This window comes from Ammospiza nelsoni, chromosome Z (genome assembly GCF_027579445.1).
Source record: "Ammospiza nelsoni isolate bAmmNel1 chromosome Z, bAmmNel1.pri, whole genome shotgun sequence".
In the NCBI taxonomy this organism is placed as follows: Eukaryota; Metazoa; Chordata; class Aves; order Passeriformes; family Passerellidae; genus Ammospiza; species Ammospiza nelsoni.
This window is the reverse complement of record NC_080669.1, coordinates 19,936,010-19,954,494: the sequence shown is the minus strand read 5'-3', so window position 1 is coordinate 19,954,494 and position 18,485 is coordinate 19,936,010. Positions and strand designations below refer to the sequence as shown.

The window sequence follows — 18,485 nt, the reverse complement described above, 5'->3', positions numbered from 1 at the left end:
TACTAAACTACAAAAACAATTACTAAACTACACGCAAAAGAAAAGAAAACACAAGGAAAATGAAAACCTCACAAAAACACTCTCCTCCTCCTCCCCCCTAAATTCCCAATACAATACGTCTTCCAAAATCACCAATTCTGGGTCCAGCACCACCCTTTAGAATGCTCAACTTTCAGTTCCTCAAGAGGAGAGGGAGTCCTTCCGTGTGTCGTGGTGGCCTTTTCCGTCCTTGTTCTGGTGCTCTCACCACCGAACAAGAATCAGGGCTGCTTCCAGGGTTGTCTTTTTAAGGATGCTTTGTCCAGTTCCAGAAAAGCACAGTATCTCACCTTTGGGACATCTGTCCCCCCCATATTTGATATACCCCCTGGGGCTGAGGGGTACCCACACTGAATCTTCTTTGGCTCTGGGACATTTCTCCCCCTGGACTCAGTCTCTGTATCACACGGAAACATGGCTCTGTCCATGGCTACACAAGAGTCCAGCATAAAATGCCACTCCATCTTCTCCATTCTTCCAACATCTCTCACTCTCTCTCTCTCTCTGGTCCAGACCTTCATCACTCGTCTAGGAAGGGTTAATGTTCAGTGAAGTTTTCATTGTCCAAGAAGGGTTAAAAACTCCTCCAAGCGGCTGGACTCCTGGCTGCACACCCCCCCCCCCCATCTCCTCAGCCGGGCTGCCTGCTGCCAGCACGTTTACTAAATTTCAAGGTAACGGCCACAAACACAGGCTGTACTCTCTCTCTGTCTGTCTCCAAGGGGGGGGAACAGGCTGCACATTTCTTCCCAGCATTTCTTTACTTCTTCCTTCCACCCTTGGGGGGGCCAGGCCTACCTCTCCCGGGCCGGGCCGCATGGCTTTTCTCCTCCCCCCGCCCAGCCAGCAACTGGGCCAGGGGAGAGACCCAACTCCTTCCCGCCAGAAATCCAAAGAGAGACTGCCAGGGGGAGAGCCCTGCTTTTACCCTGTGTTCTCAGAGGTGGATCCAATGCCCAGTGGTTGGGCCAGATGGCAATACTCAAATCTGAGCACTCATTGGCCCTATCTGCAGCATCCCAGAAATCCTGTTTCTGGGTCAAACCATGACAGAGGGTTAAAATTGTAGATCAAACAGAAAGATTTTGCCCAGGTGTTTGTTTACTCTGGACCCATAAGATCACAATTTGAACATTTGGTTCCAGATCCCTGGCTTTTAAACACACAATCTGAAGAAGCAAGTCTGTAAAGGTCAAAGCAAGGGTCCATCCAGCCAAACAGGTAATGTTCATTGTTCAGTGTAAGAAAGAGAAAGGGAAATATGCTATTTCCCAATTTCCAGCAATCTGCATGATAGAGATTGTCTTGGAGGAGTCAAAATATTCTCTGACTTGGGGAATTCTGGTAAGAATGAAAATCTCACAAATTACAATCTTACTGTTTTATCTTGGTGGTGACTCCCTATTTTATGCATTTCAATTTTCTACTGTTTTGGGCTGCATTGAGAATTTCTGCCCATTAATTTTCCTGGCAAAGAAAAGAGAAGATGATAAATTGTCCTTGGACAGGCATATGTTGAAAACATTTTATGTCACAGTAGCAGTCACAGCCAGACCCAAAATTTTTGAGCAAAAAGCAATGATAATTTTAGTATTCAGGTTGTGTTGTAATTGGAGCTGGTTGAATATCAGTTAACTAACATGATACATTTATGCCACAGAGATTGCAGACTTTTATAAATGTCCCAAGGCATGGCAAAAGGTGTCAAGAAACTTTAAAAAATTACAATAATGTAATTGTCTTCTGATAAATCAACAGCAGAAAAAGAGAAAAGAAGGAAAAAACCTAAACACAGCTGAACCTTGTTGACTCAAAGAAACTAGCATTATTCACTCATGTGGACATTTGTCACCAGCATTGAGATAAAGTTTTAGTTTTGCATAGTTTCTGCCTCCTGCAGATAACTGGGCTGCAGGACACTGAGGATGTCTTTCTAAAGATTCAGCTGCTTGTGTGTGAGCTGAAATGTTTGACATAAAGCAAGCAATGTTGTATGTATTCAAGATGAGAAAATTATCACATGGAATATAGCCTTATCTAAAATGAAGGTTTTCCTTGTTAATCTCTCCTGTCATTTGCCCAAGCTTACTCTAGCATGTCTCCTCTTATAAGACCTCAGCTGTTAAAGCACACAAAACTTCATTCACAATGTCTTAACAGTTCCTCTTTAAAGAAACCATAAAAATCTTTTAATTGTCAAAGTGAATGCTGGTGACAACAGGACTTTCCTTGAATTTTTTGAGCAGGTTTGTCTGTATGTATGTTTTTATAGGGCTAATTAACAAAAGATATATTTATTGTATCAGGATTGTGTTTTGTTGGTAGTGCAACTTCCCCTGATATTTTTTATCATCAGGCTTGGTTTCATAAATATAGGGGAAACAGTCAGGCTCTAAATATCATTGACTTTCAGTGACACTCTTGAATCTAAAATCTGAATCTTTTATAAAACCTTTCTAAGACAGGCTGATTCTTTATGGCATAACTGGGAGAAATATACTAATGATTGGAAATATGTCAGAGTGTTTAGGCCAAAACAAAAAAATAGATGAAAAAAAACAAAACATAACAGTTCTTTCCACCACTCGCAGTTAGTGCCACTTACCACTTTGGCTAAGTGACTGCTTAGCCAAAACAGAAATTTTCTTGAACAGGTGGGATCCTCAGACGTACACCAGTACTACTGTAGTGCACCAAACCCTCTCTATGCACGGCACAACAAAACTGGATTTCTGCTTTGACAAAAAGTTCTGTGCCAAGCAGCTGCAGTGATCGTGCAGCTGCAGTGATCGTGGGAAAAAATGCAGCCACCTCTGAAAGCTATTTCAATTCTTGCTTTATCCTGCAGTTAAACCCATAAAAGCTCACTGGAAATAGTAACAGCTAATGAACTGTAGTCCTTTCAGTATCATGGGGATATATAGCTATGGAGGCCACAAATGGATTTAAAGGTCTTATTAAAACACAGTTCCTTTAGAGAATTCAGTCCCCATTTCTTTTAATAGTTTGACTTTTGAAATATTTAATTTTAGAACTGAACAAGTCTTTTTCAGACTTATTTTGTGATACATATTGTAATAATGTAAACTGCCACTTGCTAAATTTCTGGCCCCAGACTGCAAGCTAGATATTTACAAATGTTTCCAGTGGCTAACTAAAAAACTAGATTTCACTCTTCCAGCAATGAGAAAACAACCTGTCCAGTGCCAAAGACATACTTTGCCTTCAGCAAGGTACCTGGCTGAGGATGTGCCTAAGCTGTCTGCATCCCTGAATCTGTTTCCACTCTAGGCTCTGCTGCTGGATGGAAGTGCAAGTGTTTGTCCATTCCCCTCTTGCTGTTGGGGAATGAATTGCTTTGTGAACCTGTCAAAGTACCTGTAGCATTTGGTCTAGGTCTGGTACCTAAGTTATTCTCTCAAAGTACTTCTAGAGCTGTGCAAGTCCAGATGGGAGCTGTGCAGTACAGCTCCAGGTTGGTTGATGGGAACAGGCCTCCTCACCTCCTAAAGTGATCATGCTTAAATCACACCCTAGCAGGTCTGGTGTAAAGGTGCTTCTTAAAGGCTATGAATGCAGTGTGGTAAGACAGTGAGCTGTCTGGCACTGATCTTCACATTTGGGGCTGTACTTGACAAAATTAGAATCACAGAATAATTTGGGCTGGAAAAGACCTCTTGAGATCATCTGGTCCAGCCATCCTGCTCAAAGCAGGACCATGTAGAACAGGTTGTCCAGTCCGTGGATGGAGATTCCACAACCTTTCTGGACAACCTGTTCCAGTTCTTGACCCGTTTCAGAGCAAAAACTCATTTTTTAGTGGTTATGTGGTATTTCATGTCTTAATTTGTGCCAGCCACCTCTTGTCCTGCCAGCTGGACTATGCAGAGCAGTCTGCCCCCTCATCTTCATTCTCTCTCATCAGGTACTTTTACACATAGATAAAACCCCCTGAGTGTTCCATTTTCAAAGTGAATAGTCCTACCCCTGAGCCTCTCTACATATGAGAGATGTTGTAGTTCCTTCATCCATTATCTCTTGGGTCCTGCGCTTGACACTGTTCAGTTAAATCCTTTCTTCTACTGAGGAGCCCAGAACGGGACTGAGCACTCAGGTGCAGCCTCACCATGGCTGAGGAGAGGGAAGGACCACCTCCTTTGAACTGCTGATAGTGCTCTCCTCAATGCAGTCGAGGGTGCTGTTGGCCTTTTTCACCCTGAGAGCATACTCTTCACCTGTAGTCAGCTTGGTCTGCCAGAGCTCAAATGTTCTCCTCAGCAAAGCTGCCTTCCAGCTTCTCAGCTGTCAAAGTGTACTGGTGCCTCCATTGTTCTTCCCAGAAACAATATTATACAGTTACCTGTGCTGAACTTAATGAGATTTCTCTGTGCCTATTTTTCCAGCCTCTTTAGGTCTGTCTGAGGAGCACTGCACCTTTAGGTTTGTCAGTCACTCCTCCCAGCTTTGTGTCCTCTTCAAACTCTGACCCAGTATACCAGATCATTGGTGAAAACGTAAAACGTTAAACAGTACTGAGCCTTGAGATACACATATAGAGATACACTGACTTACCTCCAGCTGGATTTCAAGCCACTCTATGGGCCCAGCAGCTCAACCCACTTTCCATCCATGTCACTATCCACTTTTCATACCCTCATTTTTCCAGCTTCTCTGTGGTGGCAGAGATAGAGTGACTTCACTGGAGTCAATTTAAAGAACATCAGCTTCTGTCCTCACTTTTATCTGCCTAGTTAGTGACCTCATTGTAAAAGCCATCAGATTGGACAAGTGTGTTTTCCCCTCATAAATACATGCTGACAGCTCTCAATAAACTTCTTGTCCTTCATGTATTTGAAAATGTGTTTCAGGAAGATTTTCTCCCAGTAGCTCCCAGAGATTGAGGTGAGGCTCTGTGTCCTGGAGTTCCCCACATTTACAACTCAGCCTTCTTGAAGATAGAAGTGATCTTTGCTTTCTCCCTGTTTCTAGCAGCATGAGATCACCATGACCTTTCAAAGATAATCAAGAGTGGCCTTGTTGTAACAGTTTTGGGTGCATCCCTTCAGGCCCCATGGATTTATGGATGTTAGATAACACATAGCTTAACCTTCCCCTAAGTCAGTTCTCCTCCACTGAGGGTAATGATTCTTTTTTCCATACTTTTCCTTTGGTCTTAGAGGCCTTGGGTTTCTAAAGGCCCATTTAATTAGTAAAGACTGAGCCTAGGAAGGCTCTAACTTTTCTGTGTCATTTGTCACCAGTTCCCATGCTCCATTCAGCAGCAGACATGTATTTTCCTTTGTTTTTCTTTTGCAGTTTGTTTACTTGTAAAATCCTTTATTGTTGCTAAGTTGTTCACATTGTTGCTATGTTGTTCACATACCTTCCAAGATTTCAGCTCCTGTTAGGGGCAATATGTTCATTGCAGATTATCCTGCTTTGTTTCATACTTGTCTGGACAGATCTTTCTTGAGTTCCAGGAGGTGATCCTTTCATATCAGCCAGCCCTACTGGAACCTTCTTCTCAACACGATTTTATCCCATGGCATTCTTCCAGGCAGACCCCTGAAGAGATGGAAGTGGATTTTTGTGTAATCCAAGGTTGTGGTCTTGATTTTTGCCTTCCTATCTCCTTTTAGGATCTGCCCTCAACCACTTTAAAGTCGCTGCAGCCAAGGCAGCCTCTAACTTTCATGTTTCCTAACAGTTCTTCCATCTTCTTTAACAATCAGACTTGGTTGAGTACCTTTCCTTCTTGACTCCTTCATTATGTGTTCCAGGAGGAACACAAGAAGTATCATAGATTGCTTGAGTCCTGCTGGACTCTCCTTCCAAGAGGCCTTAAGGGTGTTAAGGCTCCCCTTGAGGACCAGAGGCAGTGAAAACTTCTGCTTGTTTGCTGAAGACATTATCTGCATTTTCCTGAGCAGGCAAGCACATTCCCACCTTAACAGTGCCGGTGTTGGTCTGCCCACTAATCTTGATGCAGAAGCTCTTCATTGACTCCTGTCCTGCCCTAAGGCAGACCTGTTTGCATTTCAAATGCTATCACAAAGCAGGTTATTCCCCACATAACCGTGCTTGCCTCTACTTCCTTAAAAGCCTGCATCCCTTCATTGCAGTCCTCTAACTGCAGTCCTTCTGTCAACATTTATAATGTGGTCACTTAGAACAAGTGTTACAGTTTCTGATGTGCATGTAACTACATTTAAATGGCATTTTGTGGTATAACCCTAGATGGCAAACTAGCTTGAATCTGACCAGCCAAAATGTTCTCTGCTGTATCTGGTGAGGATCAAACCCCTTCTTCCAAAACCCCTTGAGGCCATGTAGCTGGCAGCTGCTAGGAGACACAGGCAGGTGGCTCTGGGGAGGAATAACAGGTGTGGCAAGCAAAATCCATGTCCATAAAACCTCTTCGAGTGTAGCTACTTATACACGCTTACTTGTTCAGAAAATACATTTGGATGATATGTCTTGTAGGCAAAGAGAAAAAGATAGGATGGAAATCCAGATTATTAATCAAATCCCAGATAATTTTAAATTATTTAAAACTGAAAATTGCCTTCACTGTAGTATGCCTGACTATGAAAACTAGACTACTGAAGATCAGGATTACTAGTTTCAGATTATTTTTCCTTTTCCTTTTCTTCGTAATATTTTCTTCTAGAATAGAACAAATAATATCTTTCTCTTGTTTATATTTTCTCTCTTCTTGGCTGTTATATGTTCCCCACGTTCTCCTCTATAATGTATATATTCATCTGGTCTAGATTTATTGAGGCAGATAGGAATTTAAAGCTCTTACCTTCCACGACCAATTCTGTTACCCAATGAGTAAAGTTTTGACTAACAATCTATTTGTCAGAATATGATCCCCAAAAGGCAAGTAGGGGAACTTCCAGTACTCTTTGCAGAGCGAAATGGACACGGCTTTCTTTTTTAAACTTCCTATTGTTAATTCTTGTTGACTGTGATAGACAGAGACATGAGTACAAGGCCTCTCAGCTGTAGACCCAGACACTAATTCAACCAGCCAGCCTCTGCAGGCTTTGGCAGATGGCTCCTTCTTAGTACTGCATCTTTAATAACCCATTTCCCCTTGTTAGCCAGAGATAAGCTGAAAAAATTACCTTTCAAAACTTTTGATCCAATTGTGCATTTGATGTTTATTGATTTATTTTTCTTCAAAATTTTACTTGGTCTGGAATGTGCTTAAGGATACCTATTAAACTTATCATCTGCATACCACATTTGAACTCCATGCAGTGCTTTTTTTCTAACATGGTTATTCCAAGAGAGTTAGCCACAAAGTTTCCAATTTATATTTTACTTGCTTTTCAATGTCATCCACATTTTGAATTGGGTTTTTCTTCTTTTTTTTTTTTTTTTCAAGCAGAAGCATGAAACTCTCTTAATATTTACTTTTAATGCTGGTGGTCTCAAAGGAAAAGGAAAAGCTTGGAGTAGCTTTTAAATTTTCAGAAATTATTAATGATTTGATCATGCAATTGTGTGAATGGCAGAAAAACAAGGTTCTTTGGATAAGCCTTACAGTGGATGCTGGGAATGTATAAGAGGCAGCAGATAATTCACGGCAGTGGACCATCTCAATCTAATGCCATACACAGCATTAATTTCTAGGAGTGTGGTGAAACTTAACTGCCTGAAGGAATAAAGTAAAGTAGGAAAGTTTTAAGAGTTTTCTTTGATCTTGAAATTGGGAGGAGGTGTTTACAAAAGTCTTATACAGCGAGGGTATGAGATTATTCTTGATGATGCAATACTCCTGAGCACTAAGTTGGAATAGCAGAAAATGGCTCAACTGCCAAGTGAATAACTGGCAAAGAAAGTCAGGCAGGCCAAGTTGTTATGAGTGGGTGAGCTAAAAGAATAAAGAGCAAGAACACAGAGAATGCTGAAATAGATTGTACTGCAGCTTCAATGGCTACTGAAATTGGTCATCCCAGAAAAATATAAGCATTCATGTTAATGAGGTGCTACTGCAGGGAATGACACAATTAACTTTCTTATTGTTGCCTTACTTCAGAATTGGATGATGGATGCCCACTTAGGGAAGGAATCAGTTTGTATTAACCCTGTAATTAATTTGTAAAAGAGAAAAATTTACTCCAGTAAAATCAGGGTGCCTCCCTTTTTCAGCTGAATTTGATGACAGAGCAAATTAACTTATTTTTGGCTAGTTATGTCTTAAAATAATTTGTTCTCTTTCAAAACTTTTTATCTAATTGTGCATTTGATGTTTATTGATTTATTTTTCTTCAAAATTTTACTTGGTCCGGAATGTATCTTACAAGTAATTTGTGTAGGTCTAGTTATTTAATCTTTTGAAATTTTTTCTGTAACTGTCCTTTGCTAATGACATTAATATATTCTTATTCTGCTTAAGGTTTTCTTTCTTTGAAAGAGGTAGGATACTTTTGCTTATTGATTTTCCAGACTTATTTTCAAGGAAGTTAGTGGCTAAGCTTTCTTTGATTTCCAGGTACCAGATGGACCCCATGACATCTGAAGAGTGAGATGTTATCATCTATTAATGACATACTGGAATAATCTTTTTAGGTGATAGTGGCTCCTTTTGCACAGACAATTATAGGTTTTGAGTACCTTGTAAATCCAAGCATCTTTGGCCTATACTTTATCAGTTAACATAAGAGTTATGGGGCATATGCAATCAAAATATTCAAATTCTCTTTATATGGGTTGTGTTCCTGGTTTGGAATTATGCTGGACCCAAAACCTGTTAGTCAATGATAGCTTTCCTGCAGCCTTCCCTGTATTCCTGTGTTTGAATTTGCATGTGTGTGTGTGCATGTGTGTGCCTACTGATATAACCTAAAATTTCTTGGAAATTGCTGTCACCTGTGAGTGTAAACTCCTGTGTACTCTGGTTCCTTTTCCAGAATAATTTTAAATGGCTTTCTTTTTATGAATCATCTCCTGATATGCACTGAGAATATTGTTGTACACCTACGAGCTTTGTAAGTCGGCACAGAGTCAGAAAACACCTTCCATTAGAGGACACAAAGGGCTGCAGTGTGAGGAGTTAAAGTTGCGTATTTCTTCTAATGGCCTATGAAAATGAATTTAGCACAGTAATCATCTTAAGAGAAAAATTTTCTTTTGTGACATTAACCTGTCAACTACAGCTGCTTGTTAGTGTCATGATGAATTTTGTCAGATGTGGGGCCTGTGTTTTTCAGCTAACTGCTGGAATATCTGTGTGCTGCAGACAGGAAGTCTGGTTCTGAGTGCATCACCAAGACTGTGCTGCTTGCTACTCTTGATAATGTTTCATTTTGCTGCTTCTTGCAGCCCTTCTGAAGAGGGGCCTGTAGAACTGCATGTGTCTTCCAGTGTCCCTGTGAAATTAATGGGCAGCCAGAATGTTTGGTATTGAAGACATCAGGAGTTAAAGAAAGTAAAACCTGTGCTGTGGTACACTCAGCATGGAAAGCCAAGACCACATAATTGCCCAGAAATTGTCAGTTCATTGTAAGTATTGTTTGAACAGGGCTATTAACAAGTAGGGAGGAATGCTTTTCCATTGATAACTTGGCCAGGCTCCAGTGTTGTACAAATGTTCATACTTTTTCCTTATGTTCACTCAATGGGTTAATAAATTCTATTTTCCCTTCCTAAGCTGTTATACTGCCAAATGGCTGCTATATTTTCTGTCCCAGAAGAGGCTGCATTTTGCACCTGCACTATGGTTTCTGCTCTAAGAAGTATTCTAATAGTTTTCCAAGCCAGTTTAGGATACATACATATATATATATATATATATATATATATATATGTATGTATGTATGTATGTAAATGCCATACAGACTTGCTCAAATGCAGCAATCCAACAAACCTAATTTTGTTACTATATGGAAAATGAATCTTCCATGGCAGATGAATTATACTGACACATAATCATGACTCTGCAGCTTTTTATGTCAGTGTTCTCTTTGCCTTGAAGAGGTACAGAGCTGTTCTAATGAATTTATCAGGCTGATTATTGTCTGGAGTAAAGCTACCTTTGTTTGGAACAGGCAGCAAGAATGTTCTGCTCTGTGGCATTTCAGAGTTTCTCTTCTGTTCCTCTGAAACAGCAGCAGCAGAAGTAATCAGTAAAGGGGAGGAGTTTGGATTGCAGTCAAGTAACAGCCTCTGTAAATTTGCTCAAAGTCCAAGGGATCTGGCTTTTGCAGGGCAGAAATTTAAGTCTCTGTACTCTGACTTTGGGAAGAGTTTAATTCAGGTACTTTGCATACTGTTTCACAGTATTTGTGTTACAAGATTTGCCTTGTGGTGAAATTGACAATTAAATTGCAGATTTTAGTGCCATCACACATTTCTTGAAATAGAGCGGCAGAGGGAGCTGTTAGGGATGTTAAAATGCTTCAGTGCTTCCAACAATTTTCTGATTTGTAACTTGTTGCCTTTAAGAGTTCTCTTCAGGACAGCATATGAATACTTTTGTTGAAGAACTGACAGTGGACCTGCCTGCTGATTTATGTTACTGAAGAGTAACACTGTTAGGGGTATTCCTATTTAAAAAGGAAGTGGTACACCACTTTGCTAAGGAAGCCATATAAATCTCAAGATTGTTTTCCTTTCTTCTGCTCCCTCTGACTTGGCAGCAGAAGGGAGGGCAGTATCATGATGATATAGGTACACGGTAGTGTAGATTATCCCTAATATTTTGCAGCTATCTACTTATTTATTTGAGGAACAAAGTCCAGCAAAACTAACATTGTTTTCATTGGCCTTTTAGATAGACACTTCCTTGACTAACATACTATGAAAACATTACACATTGGCTTAGCTTAGGATAGATGCTTTTGCAGCAAAGGGCGTCTTTTGCAATTTTTTGTGCTTTGAGGAGGAAGAGTGGAACAGTTTGGTTCACCTAACTTCTCAACTTTGTTAGAGTCTGGTAACACTGTTACTTTGATAGCTATTATAAAATTGGAAAGTTATTGTTTTACCAGGTTGCTACATTCTTAAGCTGTGTTTGCAATAGAATAGTGTCAATCCTTTTGACAAGGGAGAATGCCTTCCAGGAGCTGGGATCCATGGTGTTGCCAAGAGGGTACCCTGACCTGTCATACACCACTACCCCCATCACTTTTTCATATGGGTACAAATAACGCCACAAGCCAAAAACTAGATGGGATCAAGGAAGACTATTAAATGCTGACAAGACAGGTGAAAAATATCATAAGTCATCCCCGTGCCCAAGTCATCTCCTTCTCTGTCCTCCCTGTTAGAGAAAGCAGGACAGCCAGAGACAGACACATTGTGCAAATCAGTGTCTGGGTTTGTGGCCAAAAGCATGAAGGTGGTTTTGGCTTCTATAACAGTGGGTGGTGTTTTTATGATTTTTAGCCTGTTATGGGGGAAGTGGATTACCCCTGGCTAAAATGGGCAAGAGAATCATTGGCAGCACTCTGGCCGGTCTGGTGAGATGGGCTTTAAACTGAAGGACTTGGGAGGCAGGGTGCAAATGGCAACGATTGTGCCATTGCTTCCTCCTGAGAAGCAGGTTATAGCAACCACTGCAGAGTCAGATGTACCTTGGCTGCCCCTGGAGTTGAGGATCAAAGCATAAAACACATCATAGGTGCTTATGGCTGTGGTGAATCCTCTTACACCCCTCCTGGGCAATGTGGCTTCTTGATTCTATTATTTTATGTATAAAAGAGATATATATACACATAAATATATATTAGTGCCAGCATACAAATGGATGCAGCATGAAAAATAAATAAGCACTCAAAATATATGTGTATGCAGGGCCATGATCTCATTGCAGTTGCTGAGACATGGTGAGATTGCACACATGACTGGAACATTGCCATGGATAGGTATGATGGGAATCTGCCTTTTAGTAAGGACAGGTCAGAGGCGTGAGGTGTTAGAGTTGCTCTTTATGTGAGAGAGTAACTGGAATGTATCAAGCTTTACCCAGCTGACAGTTTATGGGTAAGAATTGAGGGATAGGCACAATTTGGGTGGCACTCTTGTGGCTGTTCACTGTAGGCTACATGGTCAGGAGAAGGAAGTAGTTGAGGCATAGGTCTGGTTCTCCTGGGGGACTCCAGCCACCCTGGTATTTGCTGGAGGGGCTACACAGCCCAGCACACACAGTCCAGGAAGTTCTTTGATGCAAGTTGTGGAGGAGCCAGTGAGGAAAGGTGTGTTGCTGAACCTTGTATTAACAAACAAGGAGGTACCATTTGAAAACATAAAGGCTGGGAGCAGCCAATCCTAACAATTCTGTGATCTCTCACCAGAGCATTTGAGGCAGCTTTTCTGCACGTGTACATCATCCCTTGGTACAAAAGTGGCATGTGTGGCCCACACTCCTGAGAGGTACAGGAACAGTCGTATTCACAAAGCTTGTTACCATGCCTATTTAAGCCCCACTGTATTATTTCCCAATTACATATGTAATTCTGAGCTAAAGGAACTTTGCTGTGTGACTGAAACATTTAAAAGCTGCTTGCACATTCTTGGAACATATTGGGGAACTCTAGACTTTCAAATGTCAACCTAACCAAAATGATCCTTTTGTTACTTTTTTCCATTATGGCAGCACTGGGGCTCATCCTACATAGGAACAAGGCTGCCATTTCACTCATTTAGAAATACTTCTTGCAGAAAGATTCAGCTAGCTCAAAAATTTCAGTAACATCTTTGTTTGTCTTTTAATAACTGTAACTGACCAGTCTGGTTTGGTAGGTTTACATTCTGTCTCTTTACAGTGTCACATTGCTGGTAGCAATACAGTCAGTCTTTTAAATGGGTTAGAAGGGGAAGGGGACAAGGCCAGGCTCTCTAGAGATGAGCCTGAGGGTGACATACCGGAGTTGGTGCAATGGACAGCCCAGCTGAAATGCACCTACACCAGTGCACAAGGATAACAAACAGGAGAAGCTGGAAACCGTTGTGCAGCAGAAAAGCTATGATGTGTTTGCCATCATGGAAACTTGGTGGAATGACTGCCATGGCTGGAGTGCTGCAATAGATGTCTATAAATTCTTCAGAAGGGAGATGGGCAAAGCAGCAAAGGGGTTGGGGTAGCACTGTACCTTAAGGAGTGTTCTGACTGTATTGGCAGTGATTATGATGAAGATGACATGGTTGAGTGCCTATGGGTGAAGATCAGGGCAAAGATCAGCAGGGTGGGTGGTGGGAGTCTGTTAAACCACCCAACCAGGATGAACAGGCTGACGAGGCATTCTGCAAGCACTGGCAGAAGTCTCACAGTCTCCAGACCTAGTACTTGTGGGCAACTTCAACTTGCCAAGTGTCTGCTGGAAATACAACAGAGAGAAAGCAGTCTGGAAGGTTTCTGAAGTGTGTGGAAGGCATCTTCCTTACACAACTGGTAAATGAGCCTACTAGAGGAGGTGCTCTGCTTGACTGTGAACAGAGAAGGACTGGTGAGTGATGTGGTGGTCAGTGGCTATCTTGGGCATAGTAACCATGAAATGTTAGTTTTCAATACTGGGTGAAGTAAGGAGGAGGACCAGCAGAACTTTCACCTTGGTCTTCCAGCAGGCAGACTTTGGCATGTCTAGGAGATTGTTTGACAAGAGTCTATTGGGACTCAGCCCTGAGGAGCAAAGGAGTCCAGGAAGGATGGATGTGTTTTAGAAAGGAATTGTTAAATATTCAGAAGCAGGCTATCCCCACATGTAGAAAGACAGGTTGTCAGGAATAAGACTGACCTGGTTAAATAGAGAACTTTGGCTGGAACTTAGGGGGAAAAAGAAATCTGTTGTCTCTGGAAGTAGGATGAGGTAACTTCACAGGACTGTCAGGATGCAGTAAGGCCATGGATGGAGAAGATTAGAAGGGCCAAGTTCTAGCTCAGCTAGAGCTTGATTTGGTCTTCAGTTAAGGACAATGAAAAAACTTCCTATAACTACATTGGCAGCAAAAGGAGGGCCAAGGACAGTCTCCATCACTTGTTGAGTACAGAGGGTAATGTAGTGACAAAGAATGAGGAAAGGGCTGATGTACTTGATGCCTTTTTTGTCTCAGTCTTTAATATCACAATCAGGTGCCCTCAGGATATGGAGCCCCTAGAACTGGAAGTTAGGGACAGGGAGCTGAGTGAAGCCCAAATAATCCAGGAGGAAGTGGTTGGTGACCTGCTATGCCAGTTAGACACAAGCCTATGGCACCTGATGGGATCCACCCCATAGTAATGATGGAAGAACTTGCCAAACTCCTCTCCATCATCTACCAGCAGTCTTGGTTAACTGAAGAAGTTTCAGCTGGAGGTGGGGATTGGTTGCTCCTGATGTGCCTGCAGTGAGAGGACAAAAGGAAATTGCCTTAAGCTGAGACAAGAGAATTCATGTCAGTAACTGGAAAAAATATTTTCTCTGCCACGTGGTCAGGCACTGGAATAGGTTGTCTTGGGTAGGTGGTGGAGTTGCCATCCCTGGAAATGTTCAAGAGGCACCTGGGTCTGGTGCTGGTGATGTGGTTTAGTGTTTAGGGACTACAGTGATAGTTCTGGGTGGACAATTGGACTGGATGACCTTGCAGGTCTCTTCCAACTTTGATGATTGTAAGGCAAAGACTGCTGTGGCTGAGATGAAGGACAGAGAACAGGCTTCTTAGCAAATCAAATGAATCTAAATATAAGTTAGTCCAGTCCCAAGAGACACTTGTAATTACTCTGTTCTGTGGCTGATATATTTATAACTGTAAAGTTGCAATGGGAACAAAACAGGAGGCCAAATTCTGACCTCAGAATATAAATCTAGAATCGTTTTGCTCTGATTTTTTTTCAATTTTGATGACATTACTTGGAGTTCATTCTATTGTGATTGAGGTCAGAATCTGTTCTCTTTTATCTAATTTTGAGCACAAAGAGCAGCAGGGTGTATGTTCAAACTAGGGCTGCTGGCACCTTGATATGCGCATTGGTACCTTGAGGCTGACCAGATTTGAGCCTCTTCTTTGTGCCAGGTTCAGATAGACAGACTGACAGGCTCTCCAAGATTGAGGAGTGTAGGTAGCTCACTAAAAAGTTATCAGTTGCTTTCAGTGATACTAGGAGATGCTTTTTAACTCTTTAGGACACTGTGTCATTTTGTAAATCAGTTTTGCTGGAATGTGAAAGAAATCAGAGAGCCACTACTAATTCTCCTGTGCCCAAATGATATATTTGTGATAGCAGCAATGTTTCACTGTTTATTTAAGAGTTAATGAATCATATACAACTCCATAAAATAGGAGAGATTCTGCAACAGCAAGTGAAACTATGCAATTGGTCTGAAACCTTGATTCATGTGAGGAGCAGGAGGAAACACTGCAAATTTATTATGAATCCTTGGCTGTTCTATACCAACTATTTTTAAACATATGTTGTTTACATGTCCTCAGATTGAAAATGTAATGCATCTAAAGAACTGTCAGGTGAACATCCTCTCTTGCAGCAGAAACAGTGCTCTGCGGCTCTTGTAGTTACTGCCTGTGACTGTGAAGGAGCATGGCCTGAAGAGAAATGAAAGGATTTATCAGCTTGGTTTATTCAGATTGTTTTAGTCAGTTAATACAGAAGTACAAATGTCTTCATTATAGCAACATTCTTCAGTAACAATCATGTGTCAGCCCTTGCAAGATGAAACTAATTATTCTCCATTTTGGAACATATTTGTTCTGGATTACAAAATACAGTGCTTTCAAGAATTAATCTCTCAGTTCAGCAAGCCGACTTGCAGTGATAAGTGTCAGTTATTCCCCTTCCTCCTTTTTAAAGACTGGATATTTTCTTGGGTATATTTTTTTAATTTCTGGTATAGGTATATTTTACAGAAATGCAAAGCAGGTTGCTGTTATAGTAATTCCTGACTTTAGCCATGCTCTGATGGCTGGAATGTGAATGTGATCCCCCTTGTTAATGAGCAGCTACTTGGAGTTTCTAATATGTTTTTGATAGATTATGTTTATTTTGCCCTTGGAAATAACAACAATTGTTATAATCCAGGTGCTTGGGTAATTGTGTGGAGTTGTGATTTAAACATTGCCAAGACATCTGTAAATACTGTCATTTCTGTAATTTAACCATGTCTCAGTTCATGTCTTGAGCATTCAAGCCTTCTCCTTAACCTTCCATAATAGCTTTAGCATTTAAATGAATGGATTTGACAACAAAAAGCAAACATTTCTTAAGAAGATAAAGCAGCTGTGCTTTGATAGATGCAACTATTTTCTGATCCTTGGTTTGTACATCAGGAATAAGTAAAGCAGCACTGCATGTCTACAAGCTACTTAAAATTATTTCAAAAGGATTTTGTAATGTCTGGTGAACCCAGTACAGGCCAAAAAACCCCAAAATATTTCCCAACATTATCTGCACCTCAGTAATGGCAAATATAGAAGCAGTTCAAGGATACTTCTGGAGGCTGATGTGTTTCCCTACTCACATGCTGTTGGACATACCAATGTTAATATCCACAGTGGGTATATCCTGGTACCTCCTTGGCCAGGGATTCCAAAAGAAGATGCATGTTTATGTCGATCGGATGCAGACTGGTTACAGCACAATTGATAATTTATGTCATCTGTAATCAAAAATTTTGGTATGGAAATTCTCTCTGTATGTCCTCACATAACCCTCAGTGAAACTGGGCAATTTGTCTGTCAATTCACCACTCTTATGAGTGCTGAGCAACATTTAACAGGGGACTGAAATTTGAAAACTAGAAAGGTTGCAAAAGTGTTAGTTTAGTACCTCCACTTTCTTTCTGCCAATAATAAACGTTTTTCTTGTTCAGAGCATGAAATGGGCATTTAGGCAGTATGGAAATGCTTGATTGTGAGGGTTTTTCTAATTTTTAAAGAAGAAATAGCTGCATTTATGTGGTTCAAATCCAACTAAAGCATAAATTAGATAACTAAAAAAGCAGGAAACTGTGCAACAAAGCAGAATAGCAGTAAAGCTCCAAGCATGGCACTAAAGTCATTATGTCTGAGAGACAATCATAAAAGGAGATAAAACTTTAGGATTTTGGGGATAGCCTAGCGGTACATAACTCCATGCAAGATCAGTCTTTAATGGAGAGCAGTTCTGAAGAAATTATTTGTGCCTCATTATTGATGCCTGACAGTTTATTAGCAAATAGTGCTTTTGCATCTGATTTGGAATCCCCAGGTACAAAGTAGGGTAACTTTAAAAGTGTTTTGAAAGAGCCATTCCTGTATCTCTTGAAGAGATTTTCTATTAAAGGAGCAATCAGATTGGTACATGTAACTGTGAGGAAGTTGAAAGCAAAAAGGTCCTTCTGCCAATTATTTCAAATTTGTTATTAAATTTGATGGTGTGAAATGCCACTTTTGAGAAACATGAGCAGGAACTGTGTTACTTCTAAGTGCTCTGTATGCATCACTTTGGGGAACAGTTACTGCATGATGTAAATCCATTGATGTTAATAGATGTGCACTGCAGTGGAAATCACCCATGTTACAATACTGCATGGATTCACCAAATTATATATAGGAAAAAAAATAACTTGTTCCTGTCAGCCTCGATCCATTAAAGTTGTTTATTCATTTGGCTATCTTTGGTGCTAGCTCTCAAAGAAATGCATGCATAAAGTGATATTCTGGATTGGAAGGGAGGCCTAGAAAGTCATAACCTGGTTTGCAGTTACAATCTCACACTTGGCTGTGTTTTTGTCTTGAGATTGACAAGATGGCTATGACAACATTGCCTTCTCTATTCACAGGTGTTCCGTTTCCAAAGAACTTTCTCCAGATCTGCAAGAAGATACTCTGTCGGCTTTTTCGGGTGTTCGTTCATGTCTACATCCATCACTTTGACCGTATCATCCTTATGGGGGCTGAGGCCCACGTCAACACCTGCTACAAGCATTTTTATTATTTTGTGACAGAGCTCAACCTCATAGACCGCAAAGAACTAGAGCCTTTGGTAAGTGTGGGGTCTGGGCAAAAGCTCTAGGAAATTTTCCTTCTCCCTTTACCAAGACTTTCTCATCCTTGTTGCAGTGAGTTTCCTCTAGGAACAAGGTTTTTCATCCAACACAGACAATTTAAAGGGATTAACTCTGCCTTTCTGCATTCTTTCTGCTGCAGTATTTGTGCAATCCTCAGTAGGCTCTGTAGAAAGAAAAAAGTGTAATGTATGTTGTGTGGAAAAATATAAGGTGGAAAATCCTGGCATTTGAAAATAGAAGTTCATTTGTCTTTTGCTTCCTCCTGTACTATATACTTAGTATATAATTTTATTCAGTCTGTTTTCACTGGTCAGTAACAGCATGGCACTAAGTCATAGCAGTCACTTAAATGAGTGTAAAGGGAACAGTTATCTATATAAAGGTGAATTGTGAGGTTATTTAAGTCCTTAAGTAGGTGTTTGTGAAGCTATTGAGTGTGTTAGATCCAGAGCA

At 40.8% G+C, this 18,485-nt stretch overlaps 1 protein-coding gene across 1 annotated transcript in view; it reads left to right on the top strand.

Moving 5' to 3' along the window:
- MOB3B (MOB kinase activator 3B) overlaps window positions 1-18,485 on the top strand; it is an 85,620-nt gene that overhangs the window by 50,527 nt on the left and 16,608 nt on the right. Inside the window, exon 3 of the mRNA XM_059493153.1 lies at window positions 17,805-18,007. Within this exon, the coding sequence (XP_059349136.1) occupies window positions 17,805-18,007 (203 nt within the window). The remainder of the gene's footprint in view (window positions 1-17,804; window positions 18,008-18,485) is intronic.